This window comes from Centroberyx gerrardi, chromosome 1, assembly GCF_048128805.1.
Source record: "Centroberyx gerrardi isolate f3 chromosome 1, fCenGer3.hap1.cur.20231027, whole genome shotgun sequence".
Taxonomy (NCBI): domain Eukaryota; kingdom Metazoa; phylum Chordata; class Actinopteri; order Beryciformes; family Berycidae; genus Centroberyx; species Centroberyx gerrardi.
The window spans coordinates 18,282,459-18,302,824 of NC_135997.1; the positions used below are offsets into that span (position 1 = coordinate 18,282,459).

Consider the following 20,366-nt stretch of genomic DNA (forward strand, 5'->3'; position numbering starts at 1 on the left):
ATTATGTCTTATACAGCATTTACCAATACATGGGCTCTGATGTAACTATCCCTTATGCTATTTAGGGAGAAAGATGGGGTGGACGTTAGAAGAACGGGGTTGGATGAGACCAGGCAACTGTCATCCAAAATACAATATACGCAATATAGTATAATTTAAGAAACCATTTCACAGCATCTGAGGTAAGGCTACAAAGTAATAGTACAAACTAAAAAAGTCCTTGCATGTAAGAAAAGCTCATAAAACCTTCATAACCTTCATAAAATCTAAATACATTGGAATATTTATGTCTAGAAAGTGTCTGACCCAAAACTATCCCACCCATAAACTGTGACACTGAGGTATGTACACATATGAATACACTGACAGGAGGAAAACCATGCATACTCATACACAGATGTAAACGCATAAAAAGTATAGTAAGAGATGGTTGTTTTATCTATTAACTTGCCAAGCCAATGTAGTGTACAGCTTTCATGTATGGGTGGTTTCATTTTAGGAAGAAGCTGTTCATGTTGTTTTGTCTCCTTTGTCTCTACTGAGCTTTAAAACAATTGATGAGGGGAAAGCTAAATGAAAAGCTGCATGAAAACCCTCGAAAACGTGACTATAGTGAAATGTTATAGAGTAGCTGTACTATGTGTTTGGGCCTTGAGGAAATACCAAGTTTTCACAAATGTGTTTAACTAGATGTCAAACATACAACATGATCATCAGCTTGATACTCTCCTCTTTGCTGATCTTATCAGGATATTACAGTATTGTCTGGTTGTATGCCACCTTACATGAGCTCCCTTATGCCTCTTCCTCCTCCAGTCTCCAACCCCTCCCCCTCACAAAAAGGGGGTGTGGCCTCAGACCTTAATCAATTCAAGGACATGTCTGCAGTCATGTCTGCAGTGGCGATGGCTACAGCCCACTGCAGTGTGCTGCTTTATGAATGGGGACCAGCTGGGTAGGAGGCCTTTGCAAATGAGCCACTCATCTGATCAATGAGTCAAACACCCTGGAGACACACACACACACACAGCTCTGCAGGCACAGTAATGTCTCTCATGTTAGAAAGCAGAGCCTGTGGAGCTTTATCACAATCTAACTCAGCAGGTGTTGTAATGATGACCATGATTAACTGTCATGCAACTGATGTTATTCATTGCTCATAAGCAAGAAGAAATTCAATAAAGGTTAACATAGGGACTACTATATTGTGTGTTTGTGAGTTTAATTTAACCATAGTAATAGACTGTGCAGAGCATTTGATTTCCATCACAAATGCCTTTATTAAAATATAGGTTACATTACAAACTAAACATAAAAATAAAGGTGTGTCTCAGCTGTACATGCAAACATTGTTTAATATTGACTGCAAAAGAAAAGGCCAGACTGCAGTACACATTAACAAAGACAGATGACTGCAGATATCATAACACAAAAAGGTTTGCATAGGTTTACAAAAAACAGAAGATTCACTGGCTAGAAAGCAAACCAAGGAAACGTTCAACGGCATACAATGGTTAATGGTATAAATTTGACAAATGTGATTTTGACTTTTTCACAGTGAGAGGGAAAGAGCAGTAAAGTATGACAAGGAATGGAAAACATCTTTGTTAGTAGCTATTCACAGGAGAAGGTGTCATATCTATAGTGACTTTCATAGCAACCCTATCCCTTTCCTTGTCCTCATTCAAAGTGCATTATGCAAAAATACTTTGCCTCAATATCAGCTACAATCATAAGTCGCTCTTGCCAAAACATATACACCAAAGTGCATTTGGACTTCAGAGGCATAAACCTATTGCCAAAATATTCCCTTGTAACAGTTCAGATGCACATACTTTTCTATCTGTTCTAGCATCCATCTGCAACCACATTATTTCTTAGCAAACAAACACTTGCTATCTTCCAGCTTTGCTTTACGTCTCTAAGTAAACTCATAGTAAGGCAGTGTAAAGTTCTACTTGTGCACCTGGGGTTTCCAATATATTCATTTCATTCAGATACACTGCTCTCATTTTGGTGTCATTTTCAGTGAAGACTTAATTTAATTTCTGGTAAGGCAGGAAATATTTCACAGTAGCTTACAGTTATATAAAACATAATGTTAAGACAAAATATTCCAATTCTATCGTCAGCCTCATTTTTAAATTGTTGAAGTTCTTGAAAAAGATCTGATCATTTTATCAATTGGGGAGTGTGCTTTTACGTATCCATTGAATTGGGGTTTATATTTTGGGTAACTTCCTATGATCATCAACAAACTTCATTCTTTAACCATTCATATCTCGCAATCCTGCTTCAAAAATGCTTTAAAATATACACAACATAGATCAGTATCAGGAAGACATTCAATATGAAACATTAACACATTTAAATACATATCGATATATCAGTGAGTTTCGATGCAAAACATTATGTATACATTGTGGTGAAAATCCCATGTAATTAGACCAGAAGCCCTTCATCTTATTTATGTTAGGGATGCACCAATACCAACAGTGGCATTGGATATCAGGCAGATACCAGGCTTGTATTGATATCACACTATTTCCCCAATGCAAGAATCTTAAACCAAAGAGCCACATGTAATGGAAAATAGAAAATTAATTATATTTCAGTAGTTTTTGTCAAATAATCAGTCTAAGTATAGGCTATATTGTTCAGTTAAAGGAATGGATCTAATTAGTACTTGGTCTCAGCTAATTGTTAAAGTTTAATAATCACAATCTATATTGAAAAGTGGTATTGGTGCATCTCTTTGCACCGATTTCAGCAGTCTCAACCCTCATGCTTTCTGGTATCGCACTGCCTGGATGCTTTAGCAAAGTGTACAGGGACCAAAGCATACAATGTGAGAAATACCCACTGATTTAACAACATAACACACAGAAAGCTCTTACAGGGCCAGACGTTTTTGTATCCACAGCAGTGTATGTTTAGAAACAGATGAGAGAAGTGCAGCTCTGTACACCGACACATCGAAGCCTGGCGGTAGCAAACATCAACTCAGTGCTGGCCATCTGTCAACTCTGAGAGGGCTTTTTACATCACAGTGGAGATAAATACACCTCGGCAAAACTTTACCGACAACATCAGTCCAGTCCCAGCACATACCATTTTAGATTTAGAGACAGTATATAAACATTACTGATGGCTTCACAGTGGAACTGCTCCAAAAACTAAGTGGTTACAGGAACAGTCTTTATCCACATCCAGACCTGATGGCTTCATTAAATGGACAACCTCCCTCTGAGGCCATGATGATGTAAACAAAGGCCAAAATGATGTTCAGGTTAGTCAGAGCTCTGTAAATCAACAGTTCTCTTCCTGTTGTTCCTCTACCAGCTGAACTGGATTTGCAACTTTCTAAAAAAAGGAACAGGCCTTGAAAGTAGATAATATCACCACATATTTACATCTGAACTTAAAAACAAACAATCCAAAGCAAGAGGAAGAACTGCATTTGACGAAATCATTTGACTATGACATGCAAACTTTTTTGCCATGTAGTTGATGATCACAAATGATGGACAGAAAGTTTGCCATCCTACCTCTCCGTCTCTCTCATGCTGATGTTCCACTGAATTAAGCGAAAACTGACGGATGTAACATCAGTCGTTCTCTGGAGAGTACAGGCTGGTTGCATAACATCAATCTTACCTACAGTATAGAATTGAAACATCAGTTTTGCTTGTACATAGGAGACCAAAGTTAATATGATCATGTATCCCTTCACAGCAGAAGCCAGTTAAACAGTCATCGGTATAATAGCTACTTTATGTATATAGATAGCACTGCTCTATGAGAAATGTAGTTACAGATAACAACAACGTGACCAAGAACATTTGAAATGAAACGTTAAGTGCTGAGTTTTGAAAATCTACATTTATGCTTTTCCATTTGGATTTATCTATTAGAAAACAATGTTTCTGAAAATAATGTCTGTTTCGTAACGGTCAACCTGAAGAAGAGGAGAAAAGGTCCACGAGTAATCTGAGGTAAATTTACCCTTGCAAACAGCAACAGAATTTCAGGTCCAGAGGGGAACAACAATCATGTTCAAGGTGTTCATTCAGAACAAAATGTTCTGTGTACTATTTACACTACGGGATGAGAGTGGTGCTGAAACTCATTTGTTATAAATGTAGCCTTCATGATTTTATGGAATATGTGTGATGCATTTTTATGTTATGGAAAAATTTGCTGCAGAGAATTCCTTATCTTTGGACTTGACATTGGCTAGGCCTTTTTAGTGTAAATCATGACTCTTTAATAATTACTATTACTGTTAAATTTGGCACCATGTTTCTTCAATCTTTTTCATAACAATGCAGCAATATGCATCATGGGTACATTGGATGGGTCTGAATATAGATACACAAAAAGTTGGACTAATGAATAAGTAGCTGTCACTGCATGGTTTGGAAGCCTACTAGTATGTGTTGGCTAATGAATCCCCAGTGCTCGAACATCATTTTAAAATGTATGTTCAAATAGGGTTTAATGATATAGCCTAAACATCTAGGGTAATGCATTTAATCCATTCTAATGAAAAATAAATATTGTACAAGATTCAATGCAAATCAACCCCCATCATGGCTTATATAAGGCATTTTTCAACTGCATGACAGTGGGAAACAATGCATTCAATCTTTTGAACAAAATCCTCTGCCACATATTTCTGTCTGTCAATTCAGTAAGACATTGTGGCTAAGGTGTCGTCCTTTTGTTTCCCCCAACCTGCAGGAGATTTAGAGAGGAATATGCTACTGGGTAAGACAGGTGCACATGGGATCCACGTGAGCCAAGAGCGCCAACTGATGCACAACCCTTCCCATATTAATGTCTATCTTCAAAAATAGCACACGAGGGATGGAGAACCATTGAAGATTTTAACAAGACCAAAATTCCCTGCGTCTCAGAAAGGAACAGTGATGCTTAAAGTCGGCATTGACTGGCACGTTTTCCGTGGCACGTGTTTCAACATTACATAACAACGTGAACGTGCCCTCCAAAGGGCAGCGAGCTGTACAGAGCCTTGACATCAAGGCAAATTATCTAACAGCTTCCCACACCGGGCACCTATCAAAGACTGTCCAGCGATTACTATAGCAGAGCCAATATTTTAAATCGGTGGGAGGAAATTAATTTCACACAGTGTCACAAAATGACAGTGTATAGCTGACAATGGCAGTAAAAAAATCAACAGGCCATAATCTTCATTAAGGTACCCGGGAATCGATTGCGCGCAAATTACGCACGCAGCTTGCCACTGCAGACGGCAAAGCTTGGCTTAGATGAAGTGAATCCAGCCGTTCTCCCACTCTCGCGGCGGAGACATCTTAAACCTGTGACGCCGCACTTTGTAGTTGTTCCCATTATTATTGTCCCAGTACTCTTCCCCGCCGACGCAGTATTTAATTGCAAACTGCAATGTGCCTCCACTGTCTAGAAATGTAGGGGTGATGATCTTGAAACAGAACTTGTCAGTGACACCATCACTCGACTCAGGAACATAGGATGCCAAGCTGTCCATAAATGTTATCCAATTGTTCAGGGAGTAGCGCAAAGAGACGCTTTTCTCAAATGCCAGATTCAACACGCGCACAAACCCGGAGAGACTGAACTCGTCTGCCTCAACGGTTTCCAGCATGACTCTCACTTCTCTCACTTTCTGCACAAAGCCGGGTAGTGTGCCCGGGTTTGTGAACTGCAACTCCATGAACACAGACTGAGTGGGAGCCCGGGGAAATTTAGTCTCCAAGTGGTCCAGGTGGAGGGGTCCTTTGGGGAATTTGGCCAGTATGCGCTCTGGGACCTCCGGCATGTCTGTGTCGTCGAAGTGCTTCACTGAAATGAGCTCTAGACCCAGGGAGTCGGCGAACCGGACCTTTTTTTGACTCGATGGACTTCGACTGCGGGAGATCTCTAACTTTGCTCTCTCTGTAGGTGTCGGCAGGGACTTGCACCTCCGACGCAGATTTGGACTCTGTGGAGGTTTCAGGAAGAGCTCCCTGCCCCTTGGTCTCTCATCCACCACGGGGCTCTCGGCGGGCTCACAAGTACCGTTGACCATGTCAAAATCTTCCCCATCTTCAAGCCTTGGGTTCGCCGCTGCCAAGCTCCCGAACAGCCCAGCTATACAGCTGTAGTTCCTCGGGAGGCAGTTCTTTGGAGGCAGCATGACCACGACAGGATGCACAGACTCCGTTTCCATAAAGCGCTGTCGTCCCTGCACTGCAGAACCGAAGTGGTCGTGATGGAGAAGACCGACGAGTCAGGAGATGAAGCCGTCAGGTGTCAGTGTCCCACACGCGGATAGGTGCTCCTGCTGCGTCAGAGGCTGACACTCTGCAGCTCTGGACCAATAAGCCAAGCTGTTGCCGGTGCGCCAACTAAATACGATTTTCCCCTGCAGATCAGACAATTCAAATTTCATTCACAGAAGTGAATAGCCTACAACCATTGTCGAGAGAATAAAACGACAATCCATGTTCATATGTATGAGGCTTAACGCACTGTCCTCCCACAGCAGCTGAACCTGAGGCAGAGCTTGGCATCATGCTCGTGTCTCCCTCGGTGACTGGCTGCTGGAGCACTACGTGCGGAGTTGAACGTTTCAGCTTGGCCACTAACCAAAATGGTTTCCTGTTTCCGAACAATGAACATGCAAACTTCCTCTTTGCTACATTCTACTGATCCTGTTATAGAAAACAAATAATGCAAATTTTATTATCTGGAAATGTAATGATCCTCTTCAAGCATCTAAAATTATAGAATTTTGGACAGTTTTCATGATGAGGCACGGCAGTTATTGATATTACTCACAGTTACTGATCATGTCAATAATCTCTCTATTCTATTCTATTCTATTCTATTCTATTCTATTCTATTCTTTTCAGGCAATATTGCTGAAAGTGGCATCACCGGACTACACCATACCGGTGAGTGGCATGGAGACATATTCTTACATAACAGTGATATGAGTCAGCTGGAGTAGATGGGGCTGCAGCAGTAGCGCATCTAGACCTTCCCCTTTCCACTACGTCACATCTTCCCAGTGCAGCCTCTACGCGTTGCCATGACGACGACGGCGTTGCAGCTCCTCTCTGAATGCTTTCTCTCTCTCTCTCCCTCCGGTACACTTTTGTTTGGGTAATTCTGTCGACGAGCCAGAAATTTGTGTGGATGAATATTAAGGAAGCTAGATTACAATTCCGTTTGAATGCCGCTGTCTGTTAAAGGGAGTGTAAAGCTTGGATAGACACTAATACAAATGCACCGCGGATTCAGCCTCGTTTCGGTGAGTGAAGTTTGAACTGGACAAACCGAAAGAACTGAGCAGCTGGTTTCATGGTGCCTAAATTTCAGCACAATTTTGTCTGTAACTTAAACAACCTGAACAGAAAATAAACTAGCCTACGTTTTGCAGTTTATATGATGTTTTAGATATTTTGTTTCTTTTGATTTCCTTTCACAGATCTCGCCATGAACTAGGCCTGCTCATTAGTCTACATAATGGCAACCTTAAAAGAATTTGACCAGGCAGCTGTGGAGGGATCAGACAAGGAATTTCCAGAAATGGAGGACACAGGATGGGACCGGCAGCCTTGCACGACACCAGACCAGGACCACGTCGATGCCCTTCTAGATATCAGTGAGGAGAACTTCTTGAAAGAACAGGAGCCCTACGAGTATCACTGCTTCTCTGGTTGGGAAGAGGCTGTAAGTCACTGAATATCTGCATACTGCAAGCTTTTTGACTAGCCTATCTTTATCTAATTTACCCTCAAGTAGGTTTGTACCCATTTCACACTTTGATTCCAACCTGCTATAGTATCAGCTAGTTTTGGGTCAGTGGGTCAAATGATATAATCCATTTTTTTTTTTCAAAAGAGAGCCAATAAATGTACAAAATAGGTGCATGTCAATTTGCTTTGATTTCTGACGTGTTATGTGGCTCTTGGTATCGGCATTATATGTAAGGGAAATTCTCTGATACTGGTACCGAATTTGCCTGATGTCAAATACCAATATTGCCATCAGTGCCTCACTGCCTTGAAAAATAGCCTTGCTGCTTATTTTTGAGTTATGTTGTTGCCAGTTGAAAAAATAAGCAATTCAATAAACATGAGGCGAGCTGTTTTCAGTTTCAAAACATATCAAAATGTTGTTTTCATAAAAACATTATATTTGGTTTTGAGACAGGTCCGGGGTTGGGGCAGAGTTACTCCACTGGCCTGCATGTTTCTGCCTCAGAAGAAAGGGAAGAAACCCAAGACTGGGGAGCCAGACCACCACTGCCTCTTGTGTGTTGACCTAAAACTCTCTAACGTGGACAGCTCAGCCGGCTGTCCTGAGTACCGCTGCGAGCCATATGCAGACCCCCATGACAGCAGCTTAAAGAAGACCACGCCATTAAGCCTCCGGGTGAGAACCTATAGTCACACCGCTGCATCAGCTCCAGCGGCGGCGGCTCCAGAGTGCCCAGTCCTCACTGCCATGCAGACCGCCACTCAACATCTCTTACTCAGAGAAAAGATAGTCGAGGATGAGAAGCTCAGAGTGTCTCAACAGCCATCATCTCCCTTGCTGCCTCACCATCTGGCCTCAAAATACCCCATGTTTAAGAACAGGCCCGCTAGGCATAATAAACAGACCCACAGACCCACTAACATAGTACTTTCCATTAATAGCTTCACAGTTTTACCACCAGTCAAATCACCTCAGCTCAAACCACAGAAGGTCAGTGGCCAGCTCTGCAATGACGAGAGTGCTGTGGGGGGAGAAACCTCACAGGCGGACAGTGTCATCTCTGCCAAGGAGAGTGGAGGTGTGGAGAGAGGAGGGGAAACCAGAGCGGACACTGTCGTCAACCCAGAGATAGCTAAGGACACCTACGGTGCAACTCTGACCTCCAAGTACTGCACATGTCAGCATAAGCACCACCTGCTCTCCGCTTTCAGTGTCTCTATTCCCAAGAGGTATGAGGTCCCCCTCACCTCCAAAGCGGACACTGTGCACCGCACCAGCTACTCCATGGGCAAGCATGTCACCCAGGCCCTGCGACCCAGCGGTGGGTGCAGCAGGTACACCGGCCCGTCCGCACCCCAGCTGCCTATTCTCTTCGGGACCAAGGTCCCTATGCCAGCCTCTCAGAAACTACTTTGAACAGACTCTTGCTGTGCATCCTCTTACACTGCATGAGTATGTGATTAAAAAGGTTTTTGAGACGTATCTTTTATATGGGTAATGATGCTATTTATGTAACAAATTGAAACTCACAGGTCCAGTAACGACCTAATATTTTCTGTTACAATGCTAGATTTCTTTCATCCTGTATACCTCAGCCACACTGCATCATTTCTTTTCATCCAACTAGATTGAATAGTTGGAATAATAACATGTTCATAAGGTAACACTTGCACAGATAATTTATTTGGTTTGGTATTTTAGCAGCTCAACACATCAGTCTGGCATGAACACATATTTCACACCATGGGTTCACTCACCACATGGCAATAACTGTCAAGTGGAGACAACAGCAGGAAAACGTGTTTAAAAGTTCAGCTCTATATGCCATACAGGCCTTTTTTGTTCTGACTACTTCCCACAAATGCTTTTCTGGCTGTTCTAGTTACCCAGCAACGGTGCGGCTACCGCATAAGAAGCACGGCTATGGGTCTGCCTTCAGTTCCTGCATTTTAACCCTTCACCACAAGCTGCAGCTCTCATGTCAGATCCCCTCTGTGCTGCTCTGTAGCCTGTGACTATAGATAATATAAACCATTGCCAAACTATCTGCTTTGTGGTTTAGCAATACAAAAGCAGCAAATTACATCCAGTTTACAAATTTTAAAATATTGTAAAAATCTATCTGCCACACTAAGTGGAATAATGCAAAGTGGTAACTTGTGCTTGATAAAAGGGGCAGTCTGGGAAATTATTCCTATTGACTGTTGTATGGATATCAAAGTGAGACTGCCATCAGGCATGTACTAGGGATATTAGTGCAAAGGCAAACTGTCCCTTTAGTGCAACATTGTGCTCAGACCCGAAAACATTGCATGTGTCACGTTTGTCTCCAACCCCAGCCAATTACTGCAATATTTGTGTTTTATTCTGTTTCATTATACTACCTCTCTGTTGTTTACCTTAATGAAAATATTCCACTTGGTGGAATTGCTCTGTATTCAAAGAGCTGCAATGATAACCTGACTAAAAACAAAACTGAAGTTTACCTGAAAGTGCATGCTCTTGTATGCAATGTGAAATAAAATATTTAATTGAAATGAATTACATTTGTACAGAGTTGCTATATCCAGACAGTTTGATGTAATTGCATCAGAGTGGATGGTCTACTAGAAGGATATCATGCTGTTGTATATATTCCATATTAAGCGACAACAAAGTATACACTTTTCAAGCAGTTTATTAGGAGCATCTGCAGTACAGCTTCAACAATGAAACAAACAATGCAACCTTTAACTCTACACATTTAGGCAACAGAAACAACAACCAAAGGCTGCTAAGGTAAACAAAACAAAGAATTTGTGCTGGGGGGGAAACTCTGCATGCACTCCCAACAGAGAGAAAATTAATCACTGTAATTGACACTTAAGACTATGTAGGCTTCTATACATAGTTCTTTTTTAAGCAAGGCATCTTCCCAGCAGTATTAAATTCAAGAACCATAAATTAGAAGTAGTATTATCAATACAATAAATGTTGCAATTTAACGTAAATGTCAAAATACTGTATAACATAGGGAAACAGTCTTGAAACTTTTGGATGCAGTGCAAAAACCTAAGCATGTTATATCTGGGCACAGTGTCATGTACATTCTTCAGTTTCTACAAACATCTACAAACTGTAATAGTGTTAACCACCCATCCTTAAAAATAGACAGTATTATTGTATTAGACAAATTCTGTCTTCAACAAAATGCTGCACAGCATTCACAGAATTTTGACAAACTGAACATAGATGCTTTCATAGCATTTATGTTCAGAAACCATTAAGGGCATTACAATATTTCATGCAACCATGAGGAAAATGCCCATATATGAATTAAACATGCAAATCAAAGACAAAAGGATTTTGATTATTTTTTAATGTTGGTTCATTTTCCAAAACATATTCTAGTATACTTCTGATAATTATTTTATCTCAGAGCAGCAAATTGAATTGTCTGTAACAAAAGGTTTATCTTAAAAAAAAAGAAAGAATAGAACAAAATATAATACTTGGGTTAAGGCACCAACGTAATAAAATAAACAAATACTCAAGGCCTATATCTCAGTGTTCCTTAGTAGAACACAGTCTGCATGGGGTGCCTGTGCAAATGAGGTAACTCAGTATAACATAGTGTAAACCAACGCATAACCAAAACAGTAGGTTTTATCGTAGCTTGTACAATAGATAAAAAAACACCATGTGTCCCATTGGTACAGGTGGAAACTCAATGAAGAAACTTCAATGGGTTTCTGGGGCTTTTCTATGGGCTTTTTGCAGTCAGAATCAGGTAGTGAATGTATACAACCACAATTAACTCAGTCGCAACACAGTAGCTAAAACCTAGCTCTAATCCGCTGTGCGTTTCTGTACAGTATCATTACTGGATCACTTCAGCACAGAGTGCTGCTACTGTATACACTTACAGCCAGCTAATGAATAAGTCAAAGACAATGACAGCCTAGTCTGCTAACTGACTCAAAGTGACTGCTTAGCTATAGAGTGGCCCAGAGACAAAAGGGTGATTACACAACACCGTACTTCACAATTACATTTCAATGAAAGGTGCGCAACAACTCATAGGATTTAACTTAGCATTTCACTCACTTGTGCCACATCTATATGATTAATGGTAGGCTTCAGGGATATCCCTTAATGGCTTTGACTAATGCCTTGTTCATACTTGCAGGCCTTATGGGGTTTTATTCTGGAAACCTTTATCTTGATTGGTTCTCAGTGGTTGAGTTTCCCATAGGGTGCAAAAATTGCAGGATGCTCTCCATCAGAAAGTTCACCATTTTGCCACTGACAAGGCAACATCAACGAGGCAGCCATCAAACACACAAAGCAGATAATTGCTATTTAATATTAATGTTTCTGCACTGCTCACCAAGTGAAGGCTTCATGCACATTTTGAAAATGTAGCAGAGAAATTTGTTAGAATAGCAAAATAAACTAAATGCACCATATTATTTGTTGTATAACATAAAGTTTGAATTGTTTTCATGCAATATATGCAAATCTCAATACTGTGATGAGAGGATAACAATTTTAACATCCTTTTATTGAAAACAACCCACAGCTAAAGCCATTCAATAGTTTGAGATGTGAGAGAACGTCATCCCCTCTAAGTGCAGGTCTGACACTGATGAGGCGTTGAAATCATTTTTCAAACTGCTGGTATGTACAAGACCAAACAGTGACAACCATCTCTAGTGCTTATACACCAAGATGTAGGAATAAACTGGCATTTCAGACAAGACACACATACAGTATGTTATCTTATGTGCAAATAAATATGTAAACTGGCAGAGTAGTTGATAAATCATGCCCAATGAGCTAATAAAGTGCAGCTGAGCTATCAGGGTATATGCCTGGAAAGGTTTTGGACATGATGCCCCCAATGGAATGTTCAGAGACTTGCTGAATTCTCACTGCTAAGACTGGCTTCCCCTGTGGTCCTACAGTTGGAGGACAACAGAGAGTGATTCCTCCTAGAGGGAGAGGCAGACACCAGAAACCCGTTCTGCGGGGGGTGAGGCAGCTGCACTGAGAGGGCTTCAGCTGTTGGGTTTCTCGGGCTGCTGAAAGAGAGCACACAGCTCCTCACATGTCTGGGTCTCCACTGAGCTGAAGTGGGACTCCATGTTCCAGGCCAGGTCTGCTGACAGGAAGTCATCCATGACGGTTTGTGTTTCGTTGCTAGTCAGGAATAGGTGTCCGAGGCCTTCCGCCTGGCTGGTCACAGTCTGCGTCTCTGTACTGCTCAGCAGCCTCGCATGCTCACCCTGAGGGACAGGGGTCTGAGCAGAAAGGCCTGTGGCAAATGAGGGGATATCGGTCTGTGTTTCTGTGTCTGAGGACTCTGTGCTCATAGAAAAGCTAGAATGGCGCAGGATGCTGCCCAGTGGCATGTGGCTTCCGGCACTCAGTAGGAAATTGAGGTCAGTCTGAGTTTGAGTATCAAACATCTCTAGCTCCAGGTCACTTGCGTGGGTTCGACTTGGCCCCTCGCTCTGGTCCAACTCATCCAGCAGGAGGAAGTCTGTCTGGGTCTGGATGTCCAGAGACTCCAGCGGTGTGTCACCACCCAGTCCTCCCAGGTCACTCTCCTCTGTCTGTGTCTGGATGTGCACAGCATTTAGGAACTCCTCAAAGTCAAAGTCTATGCCAGTGTGCTGCTCCTGAACAGAGCCCAGACCAGACCCACAGCCTGCAGACGCCTCAGTAAGCACTTGGTGGCCTGACATACTGTCAGAAAGAATGTTCTCTAGGTCATTTAACAAGGTCATGGTTTGGGTCTGGTTGTCCGCCACGCTGCTGGAGTTAAGCTCATCTGTCTGCACCCCAAAACACATGCCTCCCGCTGACTTGGAGTCCTCATAGAGACTGCTGCCTGCAGCAGCGAGGGGGTCATCTAAGGCCAGAGCTGTCTGGGTGGAAACACTGAGGGAGTCACTGTCAAACAGGTCAGAACACATGATAGCCTGGTCCTGAGCCCTCTCCTCCGATTGTGGCCCAGACATGGGATAGTTGGTCTGGGTTTGCCTGGTTTTATAGGGGGGTGCAGATGAGGAGGAGCAAGGAATTTGGCTCAGGCAGGGGTGGTCTGTCTGAGCTCCAATAGTGGATGTGGCTTTGGCTCTGGAGGAGAATGTCTGGGTCTCTACATTTACTGGCAGGAGGACTTGAGCGCTCACACTGATGTCTGTCTGGGAGCAGGATGACACTGAGGACTCGCCCACAGAGCACACGCTCATCCCTACACCAACCCCCACCCCTGTGGGTGTTCTGGACAGGTAGGATTTGTCGGTCTGGATGTTGGTGGAGGTGCTCCTCCCTCGTTGTGCTCCCAGGTTGCTGACAGGGTCTTCTGAGCCCACAGGTTCCAGACTAACCTGCACCCCTGTGCTGATGGGCCCCAGGCTAGAGCGGGAGCTAGGCATGCTATCCTTGAAACCCAGACTCTTAGCATCCAGTTGGGGTACCACAGCCCCCATGGCTTGCGGCAGCAGCTGGAGGGTGCTGAGGGAACCTTGGCTGTCTACTGCCAGCACTACAGACCTCAGAGCCCCGCTTTCAGTGGACGGAAGGAGGACAGGCAAGTGGGCCAGCTGCATCACGGAAACATTGACCAGAGCCATCTTGGGCTTGGGTAGGAGCAACTTCTGGAGGCTCCTCCGGGGGTTAGAGTTCTGGTTTACTGAGTCTGGGAGGTGGACTGTTGTATCAGAAGGGAGCAAACCCTCTGAGAACTCCCTACCAGCATTCATGATCTGACACGTTGACTCGTTGGGCTTCACCTTTACAGAACCACTCAACAGTTTCTCCATCTTCCGCTTTTTCACTGGGGGAATTCTGGAATGAAACACAGCAGACACAGAGCATGAGTCAAAACTAATTATCAGCACCCAACCCAACACAGTGTTCCAAGCCAAACCTAGCTGGGGTATGTGCATACCTGTGTTCTGTAGGAATCTCGTGACCTGTCCTGTAGATATGCGAGAGTAGTGCAGCCCTACTGGCATAGGGGCAGCCACATGTACAGCGATAGGTCTTCCCACAATCCTCTATGTGCCTCCTCAGGTCCCACTCTGTACTGTAGCCATTGTTGCACTTGGAGCACTTATGTTTCTTCTCTGCGTGCATCTTCATAAAGTGCTACAATAAAACAGATGAAAGCACAAAGAAGTTCAGTTTTTGATATTGGGTCAATGCCAACTTAAAACAGGGTAGAGAATTTCTCCAATACTAAATAACAATACCAAGGGTCATATGTTACATTTAAGTGACTAAGTGAGTGACTTGAAGCATTTTTGTCCAATGAATACAACACTAAATGGTCTAATACTATATTATTTAATCAGTATAAGTAATAGATGGGAACAGTATTTGGTATTGGCCAATACTTGGCAGTGACAAAAAGTGGTATTTTTTAAAAATGAAAGTAAAAAAAGTAAAAAAGAAATATATGGATTTCAATGGGGAAAATCGACCAGTATTCCTTAATTCCTGTTAATTGAGACCTCTTAATTTTGCACCAGTGAGTCTGTGGCTAGGATTACAATTCATTGGGAACTTGGAGCATAGGCTTACTTGTTTAACCAGGGAAAACTGGGAGAAGGGTCTGTTAGGGCCCCTGGGACAACCCTCAATGGGACAGCAGTAAAGCTTCTGAGAGGCCTTCATGTCCTTTCTGATGGTTGGGTTGACAAGACCATCCTGAGGGTGAGAGTTAATGAGAAAGAGACAGAAAGAGAGAGAGAGAGAGAGAGAGAGAGAGAGAGAGAGAGAGAGAGAGAGAGAGAGAGAGAGAGAGAGAGAGGGTGGAGGGACTTTTAGTTGATGCTCCAATCCAGAGCGACCAACAATGAGTGCAAAAGTAGAATAAGCTTACATTTCTAGATCACCAAAATTACAAGCAACCCAATAGTAAGGGGTGCAATGGTCAGGGCCTTTTTAGTGCCCTAAAACATTCTAGCGACCATGCTGTCATCCTAGGGCTGGCCAACATACCCATAAATGTTTACAATATGTTTTTCCCCATATGGATCGCTGTCAACAATCACAGTACATTTAACGAAGCTCTATGTAAAGTTTGAAGAGCATTCTGCTTGAGATGAACCCTGAAGATCCAGATAATTAAACATTAATCAGAACCAGAAAAAAGGGGAAAGGCAATGGGTGCTCTAGTGGTAAATTAGTTTTTGGAAGAAGAAAAAAAAAACCCAGTGCGGTGCTCATAGAACAATGGGAAAAGTATTAAAAAAAAATGATGAGATCCAAACTGACTCCACTGATGTTCTAGGCACTCAAGGAGGCAATGAAGTCCATGCTGGTTAAAACATGTTGGCATTTTGAATTTTCCTGTTCGTTTAGTTATGCTAATATAAGCTTTTTAAATTATTGGACACTCCTTAGTGCCCCTCTTTTTTTACTTTAAGAATGCCTAGAACGCCAGTGGAGTCCCTTTTTTCTACTAATCAGAGCCAATATATCCCTTTTTCAAAGACTTTAAATAGCCTACAGTTAGTGGAGTTAACTTTCTAAAATAACTTACAGTCGTCCCCGTAGTCTCACACTGTGATATGGTACAAAACCAAAAGGTTCCTACATCTTTTTCTAATTTATCAAACAATGGTTATTTGAATGTCAGTCTAAATGATTCTCTTACAGAAAAAGATTAGATGAAAACTTTAATGATGCCTAGGAGGAATGCCGGGCTATAGTGTTTGCAACTTGGTTTGAACTCATTTACACATTAGGCTTGTTTAATGAATTCCAATGGGTTTTAAACAGATGCAGGATTTTGCTTGCTTGCACAGTAGTCTGGGAAGGTGTGGCATACATTTTTGGCTTAATGAACTGATGCTGCGACCCTGAGCAAGCAAAACCTAAGTATCACCCTTTTGCCACCATACTTGATAATGTGTAATCAGTTAATCTGCTCTAAATTGCTATGCTAATTGCTTCAATGTATTCAAGGCAAAGGCTTGCTTGGAGAAACGCCACTTTTGAAGGACCCATGTATGAGGTGACACAGAGTGACAAGAGGGTGACATTTCTTAGCTGCTTGGCTGAACTTGAACACTGAGTCAATCATACAGCTAAAAATCAATTCCACACTCTACCAGTGTGTCGTTCCTGAACTGGGCCGCAGCAGTAAGCCCAGATGAGCTTTAAAGACCTAACGAGCTACATATAACCTACATCAAAGCCAGAGCTGAAAAACAAATTGGTTAATAAAAAAAATATGGTTCAGAATGCTTTCAAGACACTGTAAGAGATTGATCAAAGTTTAAAGGAATCATCAGGAATCATCATGAACAGATTTTTCAATATTTATCTTTTAACTTATTACACATTTATCATATATTTTTTAATGCATATGTAATATGACTACAAATTCCAAAAGTAGAACTACCAGTAACATCTCACATTTTTGTTTTGGTCACATATGCTTTCTCTACATCAAAATGTATTTTTGTATATCGAAGATGTTTCACAGTATTACGTAAGAGCCATGTTTATGTGCCTCTGCAAAAGCCTCTGCTTTGCTTATAATGGTTGAATTAAAGTTAATTAGCTCAGGAGTACACTGAATTTTCCAGTGCGCTGTATCACTGCTCCGCAAGCAGTCCCATGGTATCCTTGCTGAAGCGGCAGTCACCACACTGTATTAAATCAATGAATAGCATGATGCTTATATAAGAGATCAGCAGCACCTACACAGAGCCGGGTATACCTTATGTGGTGCAAACAGACTAAACCATCAAGCTTCACAACAGCCACTTGTATTGCAGCATTCCAGTGGTCAAGGTCACCTCCATCTACTGTAGCACTGGAGGGAGCAGAACAGCTACAGCTGACGAACGCCTTCTCAACTACCCACAGCATAATGCAATGGAAACTGACATATTGTTCTGACAGTGAGTGTTCTTGTAGTAGGCCTCGTCTACATCATCTGGCCCTAGGCTGAAGCCTGAGTCATGTCAAGGCATCATTTGTCCCTGCAGTGGAGCTGGCTGTAGCCGAGAGAGGAAGCAAGTCAAGATGCATTGTCTTTACTAGGCCAAAGTCAGTCCACAGTCCTTTTAAGTGGCTGTGGCATACATTATATATTATTTCCCTTTTCTTGGAGATTGTACAAGCACAGTGATAAGTCAGTAATAGTCCAACTCCCCTTCTCCTTGCTACCAAGCGATGTGATCTGGACAGAAGGACAATAAGCTACACAAACCAAACAATCACATAAGTCTTATCAAGGTAGGGTGAGGTGAGCTGGGCTGAGTGCATGAATTAAAACAAAATGTGTCAAATGGCTTTTTGAGGGGCAACAATTGTCCAGTAATACATGTACAGTGGTTGACCAGCAAATACAACACTGCTGCGCAGTGCAGTGGCGCTGAAGCAATGTTAAAGTGGGCCTGATGTAAACAGCCATATGATATCCCACATCATACCTCATTCTGCCAATCTGACTTCATGAATAATGCAGAGGATGGATACAGAGTGAGCAACTACAGCAGTTGAGCCTGTGCTTTGTCATTATGCTGACCAGGATATCATTACCACTGCTGTAAGAAGCTTCACACAGCTAAGGATTAAAAAGACCATGCTCACTCAGCACAGTTTTGCTCAGAGATTGCCATTGTGTTGCTTACAAGCACTGCTGTTTGCTTCTTTTCTTCTTTTCTCTCTCTCTCTCTACACCCCCTCCTGCATGAGCCTTTAATGTAGAACTGTGCTTAAGCATTCCTCTAACTGAGCATGGGCCGCATGGACTACTTTTAAGACCTAATTCAAATTCCAACATTCACCTTTTTTAACAAAGAGCTTAGTCTATTGCAGGACAAAAGGCAGCCTTTCCCAGCAAAGAACTTCATTCATTGAGGGGAGACTGGAATCGCTATGCCTCCCACGAAAATGCTGAATCCAGTAGGCAAGGGGGGCATGAACTAGAGGGTGAGAGGTAGACTGTAGTCCAACTTCCCCACTTTGTTCATTTGTCATTTCAACTCTCAACTGCCTACTATCCTGTACAGTCAACAATGTTAACGTTACTGCCAGAGTCAATAATGCAAGCTCAGTTTTGCTCTTAATCCAATCAGATGTTGTCCATGACAAGTGTGTGTGGCACTGTTAGCAGTAATGTTGTTGCAATACACCAAAGATAAACAGAGGCTATCTCCTAGGAGGCAATAGGTCACACTAGCACATTTGTCGAGAAATCAAATACTTCCTACATTTGTGCCTTAAACTGGCAACAACCTGCTATCTGTGCTGGGGTGGGGGTGTAGAAGTGTATCGACAAATGCAGCAAGCAATCGTGAATCATCATCACGTGTGATGCATATCATTAGGCTAATAGATAACGTATAGTTAACGTTACATTGTTGCTAATAACATGGACTTAGCTAACTTAACGTTACGGGGCTTGACACGTTAAACCAAGAAACATTTGACATTATCCAACGCATTACGTACGTTAGCTAACGTTATGTTAGCTAAGCATAACGTTACGTTAGCAAGTATGAAGTTGCGATGACTTGCGTTTCCCCGCTTTCTGACAATATTTAATGGACAGTATCGAGTTACAAATGAATAAACTTTCATATGAACCACGTCCACCTGGTTTTCTAAGGATCTTAGCATTTACCTTTACTCTGTGAGACTTGACAAGATGCATGTTCAATGCAGGTGTGTTCGGGAGGATCTTGCCACATCCTTCCACGGTGCAGAGGATGTTCGTCCTCACTTCTTTGGTTAGCTCCATGATGGAGGGCTTTATTATTTCCCGAGACTGCGAGAGAGACTCTTCATTGCATTTCGGACTGCCTAAGGAAGCGTTATCTTTGCGGTTCGCCTTCCCCGATGCAGAGGCAGCCATGTTCCTGTGTTGACAGTCGCTTGTATGTTTGGCAGAAAGCCCCAGCAGCAGCAGCAGCAGTCAAGCACTAGTGGAACTTAAGCCCTCAGCGCTGACTGGGAGGCTGCACCGCCCCCTTACCAGGAAGGCTTACGGCAACGTCACGTCCGGTATCTTCTCATAGACTTCCGTTTCACACCATACCAACCAATACATCCATGATACAAACACTTAAGAAGCAGTTTCAGAAACAACCTACATATTTCAACTGTAAATGTTGTGGTTTTCAATTTTAAGAAATAGAAACTGGAGAAATATGTGTATGTGTGTGTGTGTGTGGTGTATTAAAAAGTACCAAACATTTTTAAGCTGGAACACTGAGCCTATAGTTGAAAGTATGGAGAAGTACTTAGTGTCCAATGTGTCGGAGAGAATAATAATATAGAAATATAGCTGCAAGCAGCCCATCGGACAAACACAGAGATGCCTGAGTAATCACAATTTGCAAAATTGCCAATTTGTCCTCACAGCATGAGCAAATGTGCTCTGATGAATTTTTTACTTTTTTTTCCAGTGTTGTATTTTCTTCATCCTTTCCAACACACGGGACAAGACTACACTTGTGACAGGCATCGCACTCATTAACTCATAAGTCATAGAAGTAAATAAGTCAATATTTGAAAAATGATGCAGAGACTGTTGTGTGAAGGCCAACATACAGTCACTGCTGAGGGCTCAGATTCCAAACAGGCAAGTAGACTCAAGA

At 42.4% G+C, this 20,366-nt stretch overlaps 3 protein-coding genes across 4 annotated transcripts; 1 reads left to right on the plus strand and 2 right to left on the minus strand.

Annotated features, from left to right (window-relative positions):
- Positions 1 to 1,337: 1,337 nt before the first annotated feature.
- On the minus strand, positions 1,338 to 6,567 carry LOC139917069 (protein phosphatase 1 regulatory subunit 3E). Its single transcript, XM_071906100.2, has one exon. The coding sequence runs from the start codon at positions 6,212 to 6,214 to the stop codon at positions 5,291 to 5,293; it is 924 nt and encodes a 307-aa protein (XP_071762201.1). The 5' UTR covers positions 6,215 to 6,567; the 3' UTR covers positions 1,338 to 5,290.
- c1h16orf46 (chromosome 1 C16orf46 homolog) lies at positions 6,283 to 10,293 on the plus strand. Of its 2 annotated transcripts, none has more exons than XM_078282933.1 (4): positions 6,283 to 6,383; positions 6,900 to 6,941; positions 7,478 to 7,722; positions 8,206 to 10,293. In XM_078282933.1, the coding sequence occupies exons 3-4, from the start codon at positions 7,516 to 7,518 to the stop codon at positions 9,166 to 9,168; spliced, it is 1,170 nt and encodes a 389-aa protein (XP_078139059.1). In that variant the 5' UTR covers positions 6,283 to 6,383; positions 6,900 to 6,941; positions 7,478 to 7,515; the 3' UTR covers positions 9,169 to 10,293. The 2 variants fall into 2 exon arrangements, with proteins under 2 accessions (XP_078139059.1, XP_078139058.1); XM_078282932.1 differs by having other exon boundaries at positions 6,302 to 6,383; positions 6,530 to 6,941.
- A 685-nt stretch (positions 10,294 to 10,978) lies between these two features.
- atmin (ATM interactor) lies at positions 10,979 to 19,542 on the minus strand. Its single transcript, XM_071906094.2, has 4 exons — positions 19,391 to 19,542; positions 15,328 to 15,453; positions 14,693 to 14,892; positions 10,979 to 14,589 (listed from the first exon to the last, which is right to left on the minus strand). Exons 1-4 carry the CDS (start codon positions 19,505 to 19,507, stop codon positions 12,792 to 12,794), a joined length of 2,241 nt encoding a protein of 746 aa, XP_071762195.1. The 5' UTR covers positions 19,508 to 19,542; the 3' UTR covers positions 10,979 to 12,791.
- Between the last annotated feature and the right edge of the window lie 824 nt (positions 19,543 to 20,366).